This window comes from Melozone crissalis, unplaced genomic scaffold (assembly GCF_028551555.1).
Source record: "Melozone crissalis strain CALT ecotype California unplaced genomic scaffold, PUWL_Pcris_2 ptg000045l_1, whole genome shotgun sequence".
Lineage (NCBI taxonomy): Eukaryota > Metazoa > Chordata > Aves > Passeriformes > Passerellidae > Melozone > Melozone crissalis.
In genome coordinates, this window is record NW_026535823.1 from 25815480 (window position 1) to 25827719 (window position 12240).

The 12240-nt window shown below is 43.0% G+C and overlaps 1 protein-coding gene across 3 annotated transcripts in view; it reads right to left on the reverse strand.

Moving 5' to 3' along the window:
• Nucleotides 1-12240, reverse strand: part of LOC128943327 (BEN domain-containing protein 5-like) — an 877269-nt gene that overhangs the window by 141583 nt on the left and 723446 nt on the right. For all 3 annotated transcript variants that reach the window (XM_054286227.1, XM_054286226.1, XM_054286225.1), the window contains one exon: nt 2674-2785. In XM_054286227.1, coding sequence (XP_054142202.1) covers nt 2674-2785 — 112 coding nt within the window. The remainder of the gene's footprint in view (nt 1-2673; nt 2786-12240) is intronic.

Consider the following 12240-nt stretch of genomic DNA (forward strand, 5'->3'; position numbering starts at 1 on the left):
CACAGTAACTACAGCAAACACTCAGCCTTGGAACACTCAGTGCTGGAATCTCTGTAGCTGTGGCATTGTGTGTGTGCCTCATAACCACTTCACTTATTTCTGTGTCACTCATCCTCCCTGCTCCAGAATGAACTTTTTTTCAAAGGAAAGAGCTTATCTCCCATACTGCAGAGCAGAGGAAAAATCCTCCTATGCAGCAATATTTAAAACATGGTTTTATGGTCTTATGGCAGCTAATTTTCCTTAAGTGATTTAAGGGAATGAATACATCTAAAATTCCTGCACTGAGCTGTTCTGCAATGGCAACATGAAGCCAAACTTCCCCTTGCTTTAAGCAATCCAGTTTTCTGTGGACAGCCCTTCACAGCAGATCTTGTCTGCAATGGGAGGGATGAAGGTTATTTTTTTTTTATTACATAATTTCTCAGGGAATTGGGTTTTGCATTTCATTTCGTTTTCCCCAGTGTGGGAAGACTTTAGATGGGGAGGGGGTGGCAGGACAGATGTGTTCCAATGCAAAATGCCTGATGTGACACGGTTTGACACCAGCTCTCCTGCAGCAGGTCACCTGTGCATGCAGCCAGCCACTCATCATGTATTAGTCATCTGAAAGTAACATTCTACCCCTGAAAAGCAACTAAAATTTTTTAGCTGCCTGAAGGGATTCAAAGCAGGTTTTATTCTGGAACTCTGTCATAACTCAATAAGAGCAGTCACTGCTAAAGCAGTGCATGGACAGCCCCATGGCACCCGGCTTGTCTCCCCCTTTTGTCCCAGCCCTTTGGATATGGTCTTTTTATACCAATATGACTGGGATCACAGGGAATCTGGTATTTCCTGAAAATATCAGTAATCCCATATACTGCATTGCATTGCTGAGAATCCCTGAAACTGCCAGAAAAGCTGGTGTTGATAAGGCCAGACAAGAAGGTTTTTTTGGTGGGTAGCTAATTCACTAAGAGATGGAATTCTGAAGAGCAACCTGAACTTTGCTGGTACTTTAATAAAAACAAAAATTCTAAAAAAGTACTTTAAAAAATTAAATAACTTTGAAAATTAAATGTTTAAAAAGCTCCCTTTTCTTTCCCTCAGAAAGAAATGAACTGGAACTGGTTCATCTCAGGTTGATCACTGGAGAGAGCGGGAGACAGAAAGATGGAGGAAAAAAATATTTCCATTTCAGATTAGCTCTCACCAAACAGTTTTGGTTTTGATTTTTCATTTTAGCCACCATAGCAAATTAATTCATTCTTCACACATAGGACAGCTGGAAGCTACCAGAATTTTCAAAGATTCCTTAGAATGGGGTGAAGCTGAAAAGAACTTCCCCCTACGTCCAAGAATAGCTTTACTTTACTGACAGTGATTTTTCATAATTTCAGGATTTGTTGCCTTACTGGCTACAAGCACTTCCCTACACCCAACTTTCTTGTAATGTTTAAAGACCTCTTCATTCTTGGGAAAAAACTTCTTCTTAAAGCAATCTGCATGCTGCATTGACTAAAAGTTAACTTGTCTTGCTTTTTGGGGTAGAAAACAGAGGAAGGACAAGTCTGGCTCTGAAGCTTCTTTCTATGCCTTTCCATCATCATCATCATCACTTTAATAGAGCTTAGGAGCCTTGGTCAGAGGCACAATTCACAGTGCGAGGTGCTGCAGAAACTGAATAAAAAGACAAATTCTGTGCCAAACAATTAGTGGTCTAAGAAAATATTTTTCATGCAATTGGATTCCAGTCCATATGTAATGATCTCATCTATTACCCTATCTTCCTTGTACCTAAAAACTCTTCTGTACAGGTATTACTGGAAGATAAAATGTCTAATTAAGATGTATTGGGAAATCCAGGAGTTAAATTAAAGGAAGTCTTATCCTATACATGATGTAGCCAGGGGTAAGAATCCTCTTTCTTTATTAGCAAGGCTAGCCAGGTTCTTTTTCACAGAAACAAAAAGGAAAGAAAGAAAAAACAAAAGGAAAAATTAGCAAAACTTCGGGGACTTAAAGATTCAAATTCCTTCTCCATTGTGAGAAGCAAAAAGAAAAGACAAATACCAGGAATCCTATAATGAAAAAAATAATAATCTATAAAATCTCCTCTTATTTTTTGGTAGTGATTTTTTTCCTACCCATATCCATTTTATTTTTCCCAGCAGTTTTTCTTAGGTGCCACGTTCAATAATCCTTCTGCGCTTTGATGTCAAACATTCAATAACTGTCTGCCTCCCTCCCACTCCTCTTCTCCATATTCTCCTCAATCCATCTCCTCTGATTAGCCAAGATTTCACCTTCAAGAACACCTCTGCTTCTCTGAGTGAGCATGAGCGTGTGCGTGTGTCTTTATATAATATTTGCAAACATTCTCCCCCTCCTGCCCTGCACACCACACAGCCACCACCGCCAGAGCCCCGGATTAAGCATTGCTGCCATTCCCTAATTCAATTTGGGGGGCCTGCTGTTTTGAATCCTGCTCAGAGCATGACAGCAGCTCAACTGAATTTAAGCCCTGCTTTCAGAATTATTCCATAGTTAATCTGAGCTGAGCATCATTCCATGCGCTTTCTCCACTTCTGGTGCTCGCTGTGGCCAAAGCCCAGCTGTTCCCTGATCCCCTGCAGTGGAGGGGTGGCTCCCCCAGCACCAGGGGGGCTCAGCAGCTGTGTCCCCACTCACCGGGTTGTTGTACATGTCGATGATGAGCTCCTTCACCCCGTGCAGGGTGGGGTGAGCCCACGGAGAGGGATTGGCCCAGTGCCGGTTCAGGTCGAAGCCCAGCAGGGAGCACCTGCACACACACAAACAACAGACACAGAATTAGCAGGGCTGAGGCCTCTCCTTGGGTCAGATGCAGAATTAGGGTTACATTCTGTGGCTGAAGTAGTTAAACATTGCTCTCATGGGGGACACCAAGCAAACCCTTCCCTGAGGAGAGCCTGCAGCAATGGCACCTTTCAGAAATAACATGACCAGTGAAATAGCAACAGGAACAGCTCTGGCCATTCAGCCTTCTCCCCCTCCACAGCCTGTGCTCACTGCATCCTTTGCCATTCCCCAGCTTGGATGTTGCCCTGGTTTTTTAAGATTTTCTAAGCCTTCTGATGTTGATGTTCTTTTAGTGAACTTTGTCACACACTTTCTGTAAATAACTCATTGTTTTGCATTTCTTTATGGAGGAGGAGAGAGTTGACAGACTGTTGGTTTGACCAGTGTCATTGGAGAGGTGGCACTGTCACCCTCCAATCCGCTGTCACTTTTGGAAAACTATAAATGTTGGAGTCAGAAAATAAACTTCCCTTTTTTTCTTCACCTTGAGAATAGCAGTGTGAGCTTTCGTGTCCTATAGCGACAATTGACAGCCTGGAGCAGCCTTGCCTGATCTTGGAGGTTCCCTTCTCTTTGGAGCTCAGGCTGGGGGTGATTCACACACTGCTCCACCAAACTGGACCTTCAGCTTGTCCTCAGTCAGGCTCTGACTCAGCAGGGCTCTTCATGATCAATGGCCATCAGGTTTGTGCTTAAGGGATTTAAAGCATGAATGTCATTGTTCCACTAACCCCGGGCCTCTGTCTCTTCCCCTCCTGCAATTGCCTGCACAAAAGTTAAGCAAGCAAATCAACAAGTTAAAATGATTATTGGCCATCAGATGCTGTAGGCATTGGAGCATGGATGCCACCTTGGCTTCTCCTTCCTGCCCGGGCTCAGATCCCTCCCAGGACCCTGTCCTGACTTGGATTCTGCTGCTCACAGCCCCACAGAGGAGCTTCCAAATTCTTTGTGAGGCCCCACTGAAACTCAGGAGGCTGTTGACAGAGTGAGTGCTAAAACTGAAAATTTGAAATTTGAGAAAGAAATTAGAAAGCTGGAAGTGGCACAAGTAGGAAAAGGAGGAAATCAGGCATGTTGCTGGCTGCAAAGATCACACAGAAAACTTTTGGCTACTGATACATGCAGGAAGAGAACTATGTCATCTCAAGCTAAGCTTGGGATGAGTTGGGTAAATTCTTGCTCAGGAATTCCATAGAAGATCATACAAATAATAGAAGCCCAGGTAGAGATGCAACTTCTTCTGTAGTTAAAACAAACAAACAAAAAAATCAACCATGCTACTAAGCCTTAAAGCTTCTTGAGAAAAGAAGAACTTTCATTGATCCCATGTCTATTACAAGAATGCCTGTTCAGCCTTAATCTTTTAAACACACCTATGCAAACAAGAGATTCATTCCTGCGGTGCTATCCTTTGACAAAAAAAAAAAAAAAGATCTAAGAATCTGAAGACCCAAAACATAGGTTTAATTGGCAAAGAGAAATGAAAATAAAACTAACAAAGGTGAAATATTTAAAAAAGTGAGGGGATGAAACCAGAGGATGAAATTCATTATCAAACCTGATGAAAAAATATTTTCCTATGAACCAAAGGATACAAAATTAATGGGACATTCTTTTGTAAAAATTCCTATGGGTATCTAGGCAAGCAGGAGCTGCTCTGCTCCTTGGGCTGACACAACCCACCCATCAGCTCTGGGAGCTCAAACACCCAAGTGCAGCCCTGCAGCTCCATCACTGCTGCCCTGGGTGCCTGCTGGGGTGCAGAAGCCACCTCCTTGTCGTGGTGGCCACTTCTCTGCTTGTATAGAAACCAGATGGATTTTTTTTTTCCTGCACATTTTAAACAACTACAGCTCCACAGACAACTCAGAAAGTTGCTGCCATCCCACTCTACAGCATATTGTGTTAGATTTCTCTCTCTCTCTCTTCTTTTTGCCTGTATGTAAACTCTCTGCACTCGGCTCTACTAAATCCTATCTTCTTTTGAACTCATAGACATTAATAAAAACCAGAAGTACTTCCAGAGACGCAGGTGGAATTACACCAGGATAAAACTGGCAGAAGAGCAGAATGAGAGGAATGAGTTTTTCATTTAATAAAAGCAGAAACTGCCACGAGTTTTACTGTATTTTGGCACAGTTCCCAAGAAAACAACATCCTTACTGTAGAAAAACTTTCTTAAGAGGTCAGAATCTGAACCTAGATTTATATACTTAATGTGTCACATTTACATTTTCTTTTAATATTTAACACTAGAGAAAATGAGCACACTGTCAATATTAAATTTGGGGGTTGGGACTTTTTAGATAACTTTATCTAAGTCATCCCCATAGAGAAAAGAGGTAAGCAATACCTAATTTTTATAAGATTCTAAGTAAGGATCTTATAAAAATACTGCAATTTGCAGTATTTGGATGTGTCAGGAATGTCTGGTAAGAGATGAAGCTCATAGTTTATTTAAAACAACAAGAACAGTTGAAAGTAGTTGTCTTTACTTGAAAAGACTTTATAAACAGAAGGAAGCAATGCTTAACAAACAAGTTATTCATTTGGGAAGCTCCTCTGAGCTCTGTTTAATAGGAATCCAAATTAATTTCCAAATATCATTTAGCAAGTCTTTGATGTGGTATATCACATATTTATCAATGTAACAACAATTAATTAACTTTCTGATGTAGGCATTACTATTTCTCTCCAGTCTGGAAACAGTGTAATATTTTCTCCCCGCTTCCACTTTCCAAGTCTTTTTTCTTTCCTTTTTTTGCCTAAAGACAAATTTGTATCTACCACAGCCTCTCTTTATTCATCTGCTGCAAACTTGTGGCCTCTCTAAGGAAACATCAAGTTGTGTTCCTTGGTACTTCAGATTTGATTATTGACTCTATTGCATGTGGAGCTGTCTCCCAGAGCTCACGTATATCAGGACATGGCCAAAACACACGGAGAGCGTCTCCCACGTGCCCATTACAGATCCTGTATTCATTTCATTATCTTGCTCCCAGCTGATGTGATCTCCCCCATGGCTAATGCCTCCAATGCGAGAGCTTGAGCAGGATAACTTTAAAATTGCGTCTTGCACTGCTTTTTAATTCGTCCTCCCAGTCTTAAACCAGATAAATTCTGGAGCGCTTTGCTGCTGGTTCCACTGCTTAGCTGTTTGCCTGCTGCTTCAAACACTGGGTAGGCAAAGTAGAAATACAGATATGCTCTGGAAACAGCAGGTCCATGGTGGGAAACAAGTGTGTCCTAAAATAATACATAATCTCTCAATATTTGAGATCTTTTACTCAGAGTGCAAGTGTTGCCATTTGCTTCACTACAATTCCTCACATGGCTGTAAGTGTTCCCCTAATTTAGGAAGTGCCTCCAAATCTGCCCTATACAGATTATATTTATTTTGTGCTGTAAATAAACTAATGTGCTCAGTATAAAATTAACAAGGGGGAAAAACCTGCTAAATTATATCAAAGTACTGCTTAAGGATGCTCTTAGAAGGGGACACAGAAGGCAAAAAATCAGGAAACATTTCAGACTCCAAGAGGTACAAGGGAAGACAAAAACAGCTTCAGAATTAGTGAGGGTTGGGACAAGGGCACTGGAGGATCCCCCATTCCAAGAGCATTAATGACCATGCCCATGAATGCTGTTATGAACGTGGCAGGTCACAATGCCACAGAGCCTGATGAGAATGATGGGCTGGCACAGACTCTCCCAGATCAGGGAAAAAACCGGTCAGAATAGATAGCTACAAGCAAAGTAACAACCTGCACCTATTACCTGATTTTGGTCTTCATTCCTACTGTAAAAACCTAGGATTTGGTCACATAGTCATTGCAACAAAAATGACATATATGTAATTTAAAGCATTTAAGCTGATAACCATTGTTTGAATTTTGGATTATGCTTGCTATAGTTTGCTAGATATAGAGACCACATGCTGTGCTTCTGCTTCGTGACTGAATGTTCATTTAAATCAGGTTCTGTGAATATTCTTGTTGAATTAGAATTCGTGTTTCACCAATGTTTTCCAGCCTTTTCCTAAAATTTCTGTTTTCTGTAAGTAGATAAATTTATTGCAGTGTTTATAAATTTACATAAACACAGTGCAAATTCAGTCAAAGCAAATGAGTTTCAAAATTGCACTGGAAACTGAAACATTTTGCAGTATTCATCCCTCCCTACTTGGGAGGCAGCCAGATCTGAAGAGGTTACCAGCTCAACTCAGTAAAACCAAAGATGCTCAGACCAGCACCCAGCTTGCTGGGCAGTTCTCTGGACAGAAATCCTTTGCCTCTGGGACTGAAGTCATTGCTGCTTTCAAGGATTTCTTACGCAGCTGCTTTAGTGACAACATCCTGAGGAAGGATTTAGTACCAAGGCCCATGCTGGGTTTATTTTTCAGGGCTTCTTCCTATTCTTTCAGGAAGAAGAAAGAATCTCTTCTTCCTGGAATGTCCAAGTTACAGAAACCTGCAGGAACTCTGCCTTCCTTTACCTTCAGTCTTCCCTGCCCTGCTCGTTTTTCCTGCCCTGTGAGCCTAAATCTCTCCCTTACAGACCCATTTCCACAAGGTGAGATACGGAGAATAAGGGAGGAAAGGAGCTAAAGGAATCCTTTTTCACGCCCTGTGATTTATTACAAAGAGAGCCATGCACCCTTCCCTCCAGCTCTGTACGGCTGCGTTGGTTCATTGGATCAGCACCGGGTGAATCTCAAGATAATCTCCACACACACAAAGCCAGGGAGCTCCAACCACGCCTGGCACCACCAGCAGGGTCAGGATGTGGGGTTGGGAAGGCAGAGGGGAAGGGGGAGCACTGTTTTAGAGGGCAGACAGGGGATAGCTGGTCCCTCTGGCTGCTGTCCCTTGCAGGCAGCGCCATGGGGCTGCAGCAGGGATGGCAAAGGCAAGGGCAGCACGCACAAGGCTTGCTTCTCTTCACAAATATCACCTCAGAACTGATGTGTTCTGTTTTACAAATCAGCTCCACACCTGCCAGCCAAGTCAGGTCTTCATTAGTGTGTGTTTCACCGTCTGGGTGGTTGGGGTTTGCCATTTATGCATTTGCCTATTATTCATTAAAAAGGACTCACTCAAGCCCACACATTCTAAAGCAATTAGGTAGCAAGACATCCTAACGCTCCAGCTACAGAGAACCCCTGCTCTGAAAAGTCTCTCCTCCTCCCCAGCTTTCTGCATTTTTAATTTCGAGCTCTGGAAACCTTCACAAAGGCTATTTAACAGAGGCACTGCAGTGTGCTCCAGGCAGAGAGCAGCATTAGCTGGCAGAGACCACACGGTGGAGTAGATGTTTGCAGAATGAGCTCTGCCGGGTGTACTGACATAATTTTAAATCGTACATGACGGTTAAAGATGTGTTTCTCCATTTTCTGTGTAAACAATGTTAAATAAGAATAAACACAAAGGGATATTTTCTCCTTCTGATGAATACATGCATTTCTCAGGGCTGGTAATAGGTGTCACAGGCACACACACCAAGGAAGACACACATCCCCTCCTGACACAGGCACACTCTGATCTTCAGGATATGTCTCAATTCTTGTATTAACCCTCCTTACACACCCCAGGTAATGCCAGAAGGATTCCTGGGCACACAGCAGCATGCTGGAAATAAAAACCCATCCTGCGGGTAGGAGAACTCCACACACACACAGTGAGTGTGCCTGGTGTGGCAGAGGGTGAGATCCCCTCCCTAGAGCAGCTCACCCCTGCAGATGTCACAGGACTCTCTGTATTTCCACATCTGCATCGTGCCCAGCCCAATTTCCAATGGGACAGGGCTTCCAGCACTTCCCCTGGGGTTCAAGCCCAGCTTAGCAAAGCTCTCCCCTGGGAAGAGCCTGTCCCCAGGTGTGGATCTCTCCAGAGGACCCTGCAGGTCCAGTCCCACCTGTCCTGCCCTGGGAGGGCTCTCTCAGCTCCTGCTCCCAGCTGCATCTGAGTCACTGCCACGCCAGTCTTGGGCACTCAGGTGTTTTAAACAACTTGATGGCAACACCTACAGTGCTTCCATTTTAAAGCCTGATTCATTGTTTGGCCTTTTCAAAACCAAACACATCACTGACTTAATGACACAGGAGACGGGTTTTTTCCCAACTTTTGGATTCCAAAATATTTCCACTGTAGGCACAGGGCCTTCAGAACTCTCACATATGTAGCCCATAATGCAGTATTATATAAACTTTTCTGACGTTGTCCAAAAGCCACCTGCTCATGGATCACAAGCTGCAAACTACTGAGGAAGAGAATTTTAATATGTGCTTAATTTACTGGACTCCCACCCTGTCAACAAGTCAAACTCCTCTAGGCCCTCCTGCCCTATCTACTTGACACTTCCCCACAATGTCCTAACAAAGGTTTCCCTTCTGGTAAGCAACCCTTCTTTAAAACATTTGTAATTTTTGTTGGTCTGTCTACATACCTGGAGGGGCAGGAATAAGTGGATGGAAGTAAGTGTTTCATCATCACAGTGGTTCACAGAAAACAGCTGATACACACATTTCTGGAGACGTGGCTTCTCTTGAATTGTGCTTTTGTTCCCACTTCTGGCCTTCCTCAGACACAGAACACATCTCACAATTATTAGGGAATACTCCAGCTGTTATAGGATGGTATTCCTCCGTATTACACATCTCCTATCCTGCCTGGCACACAAATCGGGAGTCCTACTCACTTCTAGGAAAGAGGAAAGACACATCCTGCTCCCTGCAGACCAGCATGATAAGAACACCCCCAGAAGATGGTTCAGCTCTCACTACCAGACCCATTACACACAGAGAGCTGCACTCAGAGGAGCCAACCTCAATGTCACAATGCTGAGTTCTTAAACTTAGAACATTGCACAGGTCCACAGAGCCCTCCTTCAGCCCCATTCTTGTCACTGTTGTGACACAGCCTTTAATTGCAGCTTTAATCTTGCTTTATTCTGTCACAGGACTCTCACTGGTCATTAATGAGTGGGCTACTCAGTATTTTGGCTTTTCCTTATTGTTCAACATGCAGCCCTAGGCTGATGCTTACTGCATGCTACTCAAAGCCTGCTCCAAGGACAGAGCTGTTCAGCTCTTCATGGCTTCTCTAAAGTGCTCAGCACTGCAGGAGACAACTGCTTTATAAGCACTGATGGACTAAATTTCCCAACAGCACTGGTACAAGAGGGGACCAGATTGCCCCCAGTTCATAAAAGAGCAACTGGGACAAAACTTGGCTTACATAAGAGACAGCCACTAATTTGGACCATTCTATCTGAGAGGCAGGACAGGATATTTTTTAGGAGAATTTGGGTTTACATAGCATGTTACACATCCAGCACCTAACTCTGATTTGAGCTGAAGCTGGCTGTACTCAAGGCTTCTCCATATCTGAAAAAAATGGCACTGTGAGTGGACAGAATATTAGAAACATCAAATTTTGTCAGAGATTACTAGAAAATGGTAAGGTATTACTGGATCATGAATGGGTTTTGAGTGGGTTTCAGTTATACCTTAATTCAGCCATTTTTCTTGGCTTTATATCCTGATACTGCTGCATTCAGCTGTGTCTGAGAACCTGCTGTAACATGTGGTGGTTAGAGCTAGCACTGTACCTGAGATTTCTTTTACTCTCCTGAATAGATTTAAATGATTACTTTGCTACATTACAGGGTACCAGACTACTTCCACCCAGGACATCCTCATAGGCTGTTGCAGTGTGCCACAATAGGCCATGCCAGATCTCATCCAGAAATCATCCATCTCCACCATCACAAAGGCCTTTTCCTCTTGGATATCCTGAAGGAAGGGTTTGACCTGATCCCAAACTGCCAAGAAAGTGTGTGCTGGCCCTCAGGGAAGCAGCACAGGACTGGGAAGCTGCTGGCTGAACCCTAACAAGCAAAGTTTAACTCCCCAGCACCAAAACACAGCTGCTGGCTCCCTTTTATAATGTTTGCTAACAGGCTCTGACACACTTAGGTACTTCTCACTCGCATACATAGCCAGAATACTAATTGTGTTCCTGCATAGCCTTGCTGCATCTACAAATTGTTCAGCTTGAAAGTGACTTTTTGCATTTATAAGGAGACATTTATTTTGGGTTGGTGGGAGGGAAGGCCCTTTTGACTTTCCCTGTACTCTGGTGTGCAAGCAGCCTTCTCCAGCTTGGGCTAGCAGGTATGAATGTCATCAGGAGTTAGAGCCAGGGACATGGCTGTTAGCCAAACACTCCCTTCAGCACAACTAATTGAAAGTTTTACAATTGTATGCAAGCCCTGAATAAATTCCCAGTTGTCACCATACAGGGGAAGGACAAGGGACACAGTGGTTCACTCATCAGGGTGACACCATGGGACTGTCCTATCACTGCCTCTTATCTAACCCAGGTCACAACTGCAATGCCTCAGTTCTTCATTTGTAAAAATAATCATAAACCCTCCATGGTGTTTAGAGAGGGAAATACATGAAGGATTATGAAGTGTTTTGGTGCTACAGTGATGGGGATATGTTGGTGAGGGTCCATAGTGACCCAGGGTCCCCAGGCATGTGCAAAGGAGAACCCTTTATTTCAAAACCAGGCGTTTTAAAGCCTTGTTATCAGCTCCACAGTTTTAAACCATAACAAACATCATTACACCAACCACCACACACCACAATGTGAACACACAATTTGTTTTTCTACCCCAAATTCATCTGAGAGCCTTTCCCACAGTCCTTTTCTGCCTAGCCAAAGTACCAGGCCTGAGCCAGGGTTTTACAAGGCCTTCCCTTAATGTTTTATATGCAACAGGGATTTATTAGGTTCTACAGATGGAGATTAAGTGATCTATGGAATAAAAGAAAGGTTTTCTGATAGACCCTGCATTTTGTTGAGGTTCATTTCCAACAAGATTGCACAAGTTTGTACCTAACAAACGATCCTGCAATGCCTATAAGAGCATATAAGATAAGATAACCATGAGATATCCCAGTCCAGTTTTTGAGAAACATTCTCTAAGGGTTTGGATGGAGAAAAGGGATTGTGTAGGGTTGTGCTGTTGCATCAGTGAACATTCCCTCTTGTTTCTTCTACCCCTTACCACCTGTAACTAAAGATATTTTCCCCTCAAATCTGTCTTTATTCCCACTTTGAATTTCAAGGTTATGTGGCCCACTGGGTGTGTTACATATGGCTGTCTAATTAAAGAGAGAAGATTAACCTTATTCTATTAGATTATTTTAACACCTGCCAGGTGACTACTCTGCTTTAGCAAAGGCACAATGTGGCCAAATCAGTTAACAAAACTCCTATCAAAAATCTAAACCCAAACAAAAAACCATAACAAAACCTCTAGTTTATTTCATTTTTGGAAAGTCCATCAGGAACTTTGGAAAGTCCCAGAATCACTACCATGATAAACTAACATTTCAGAGCATAA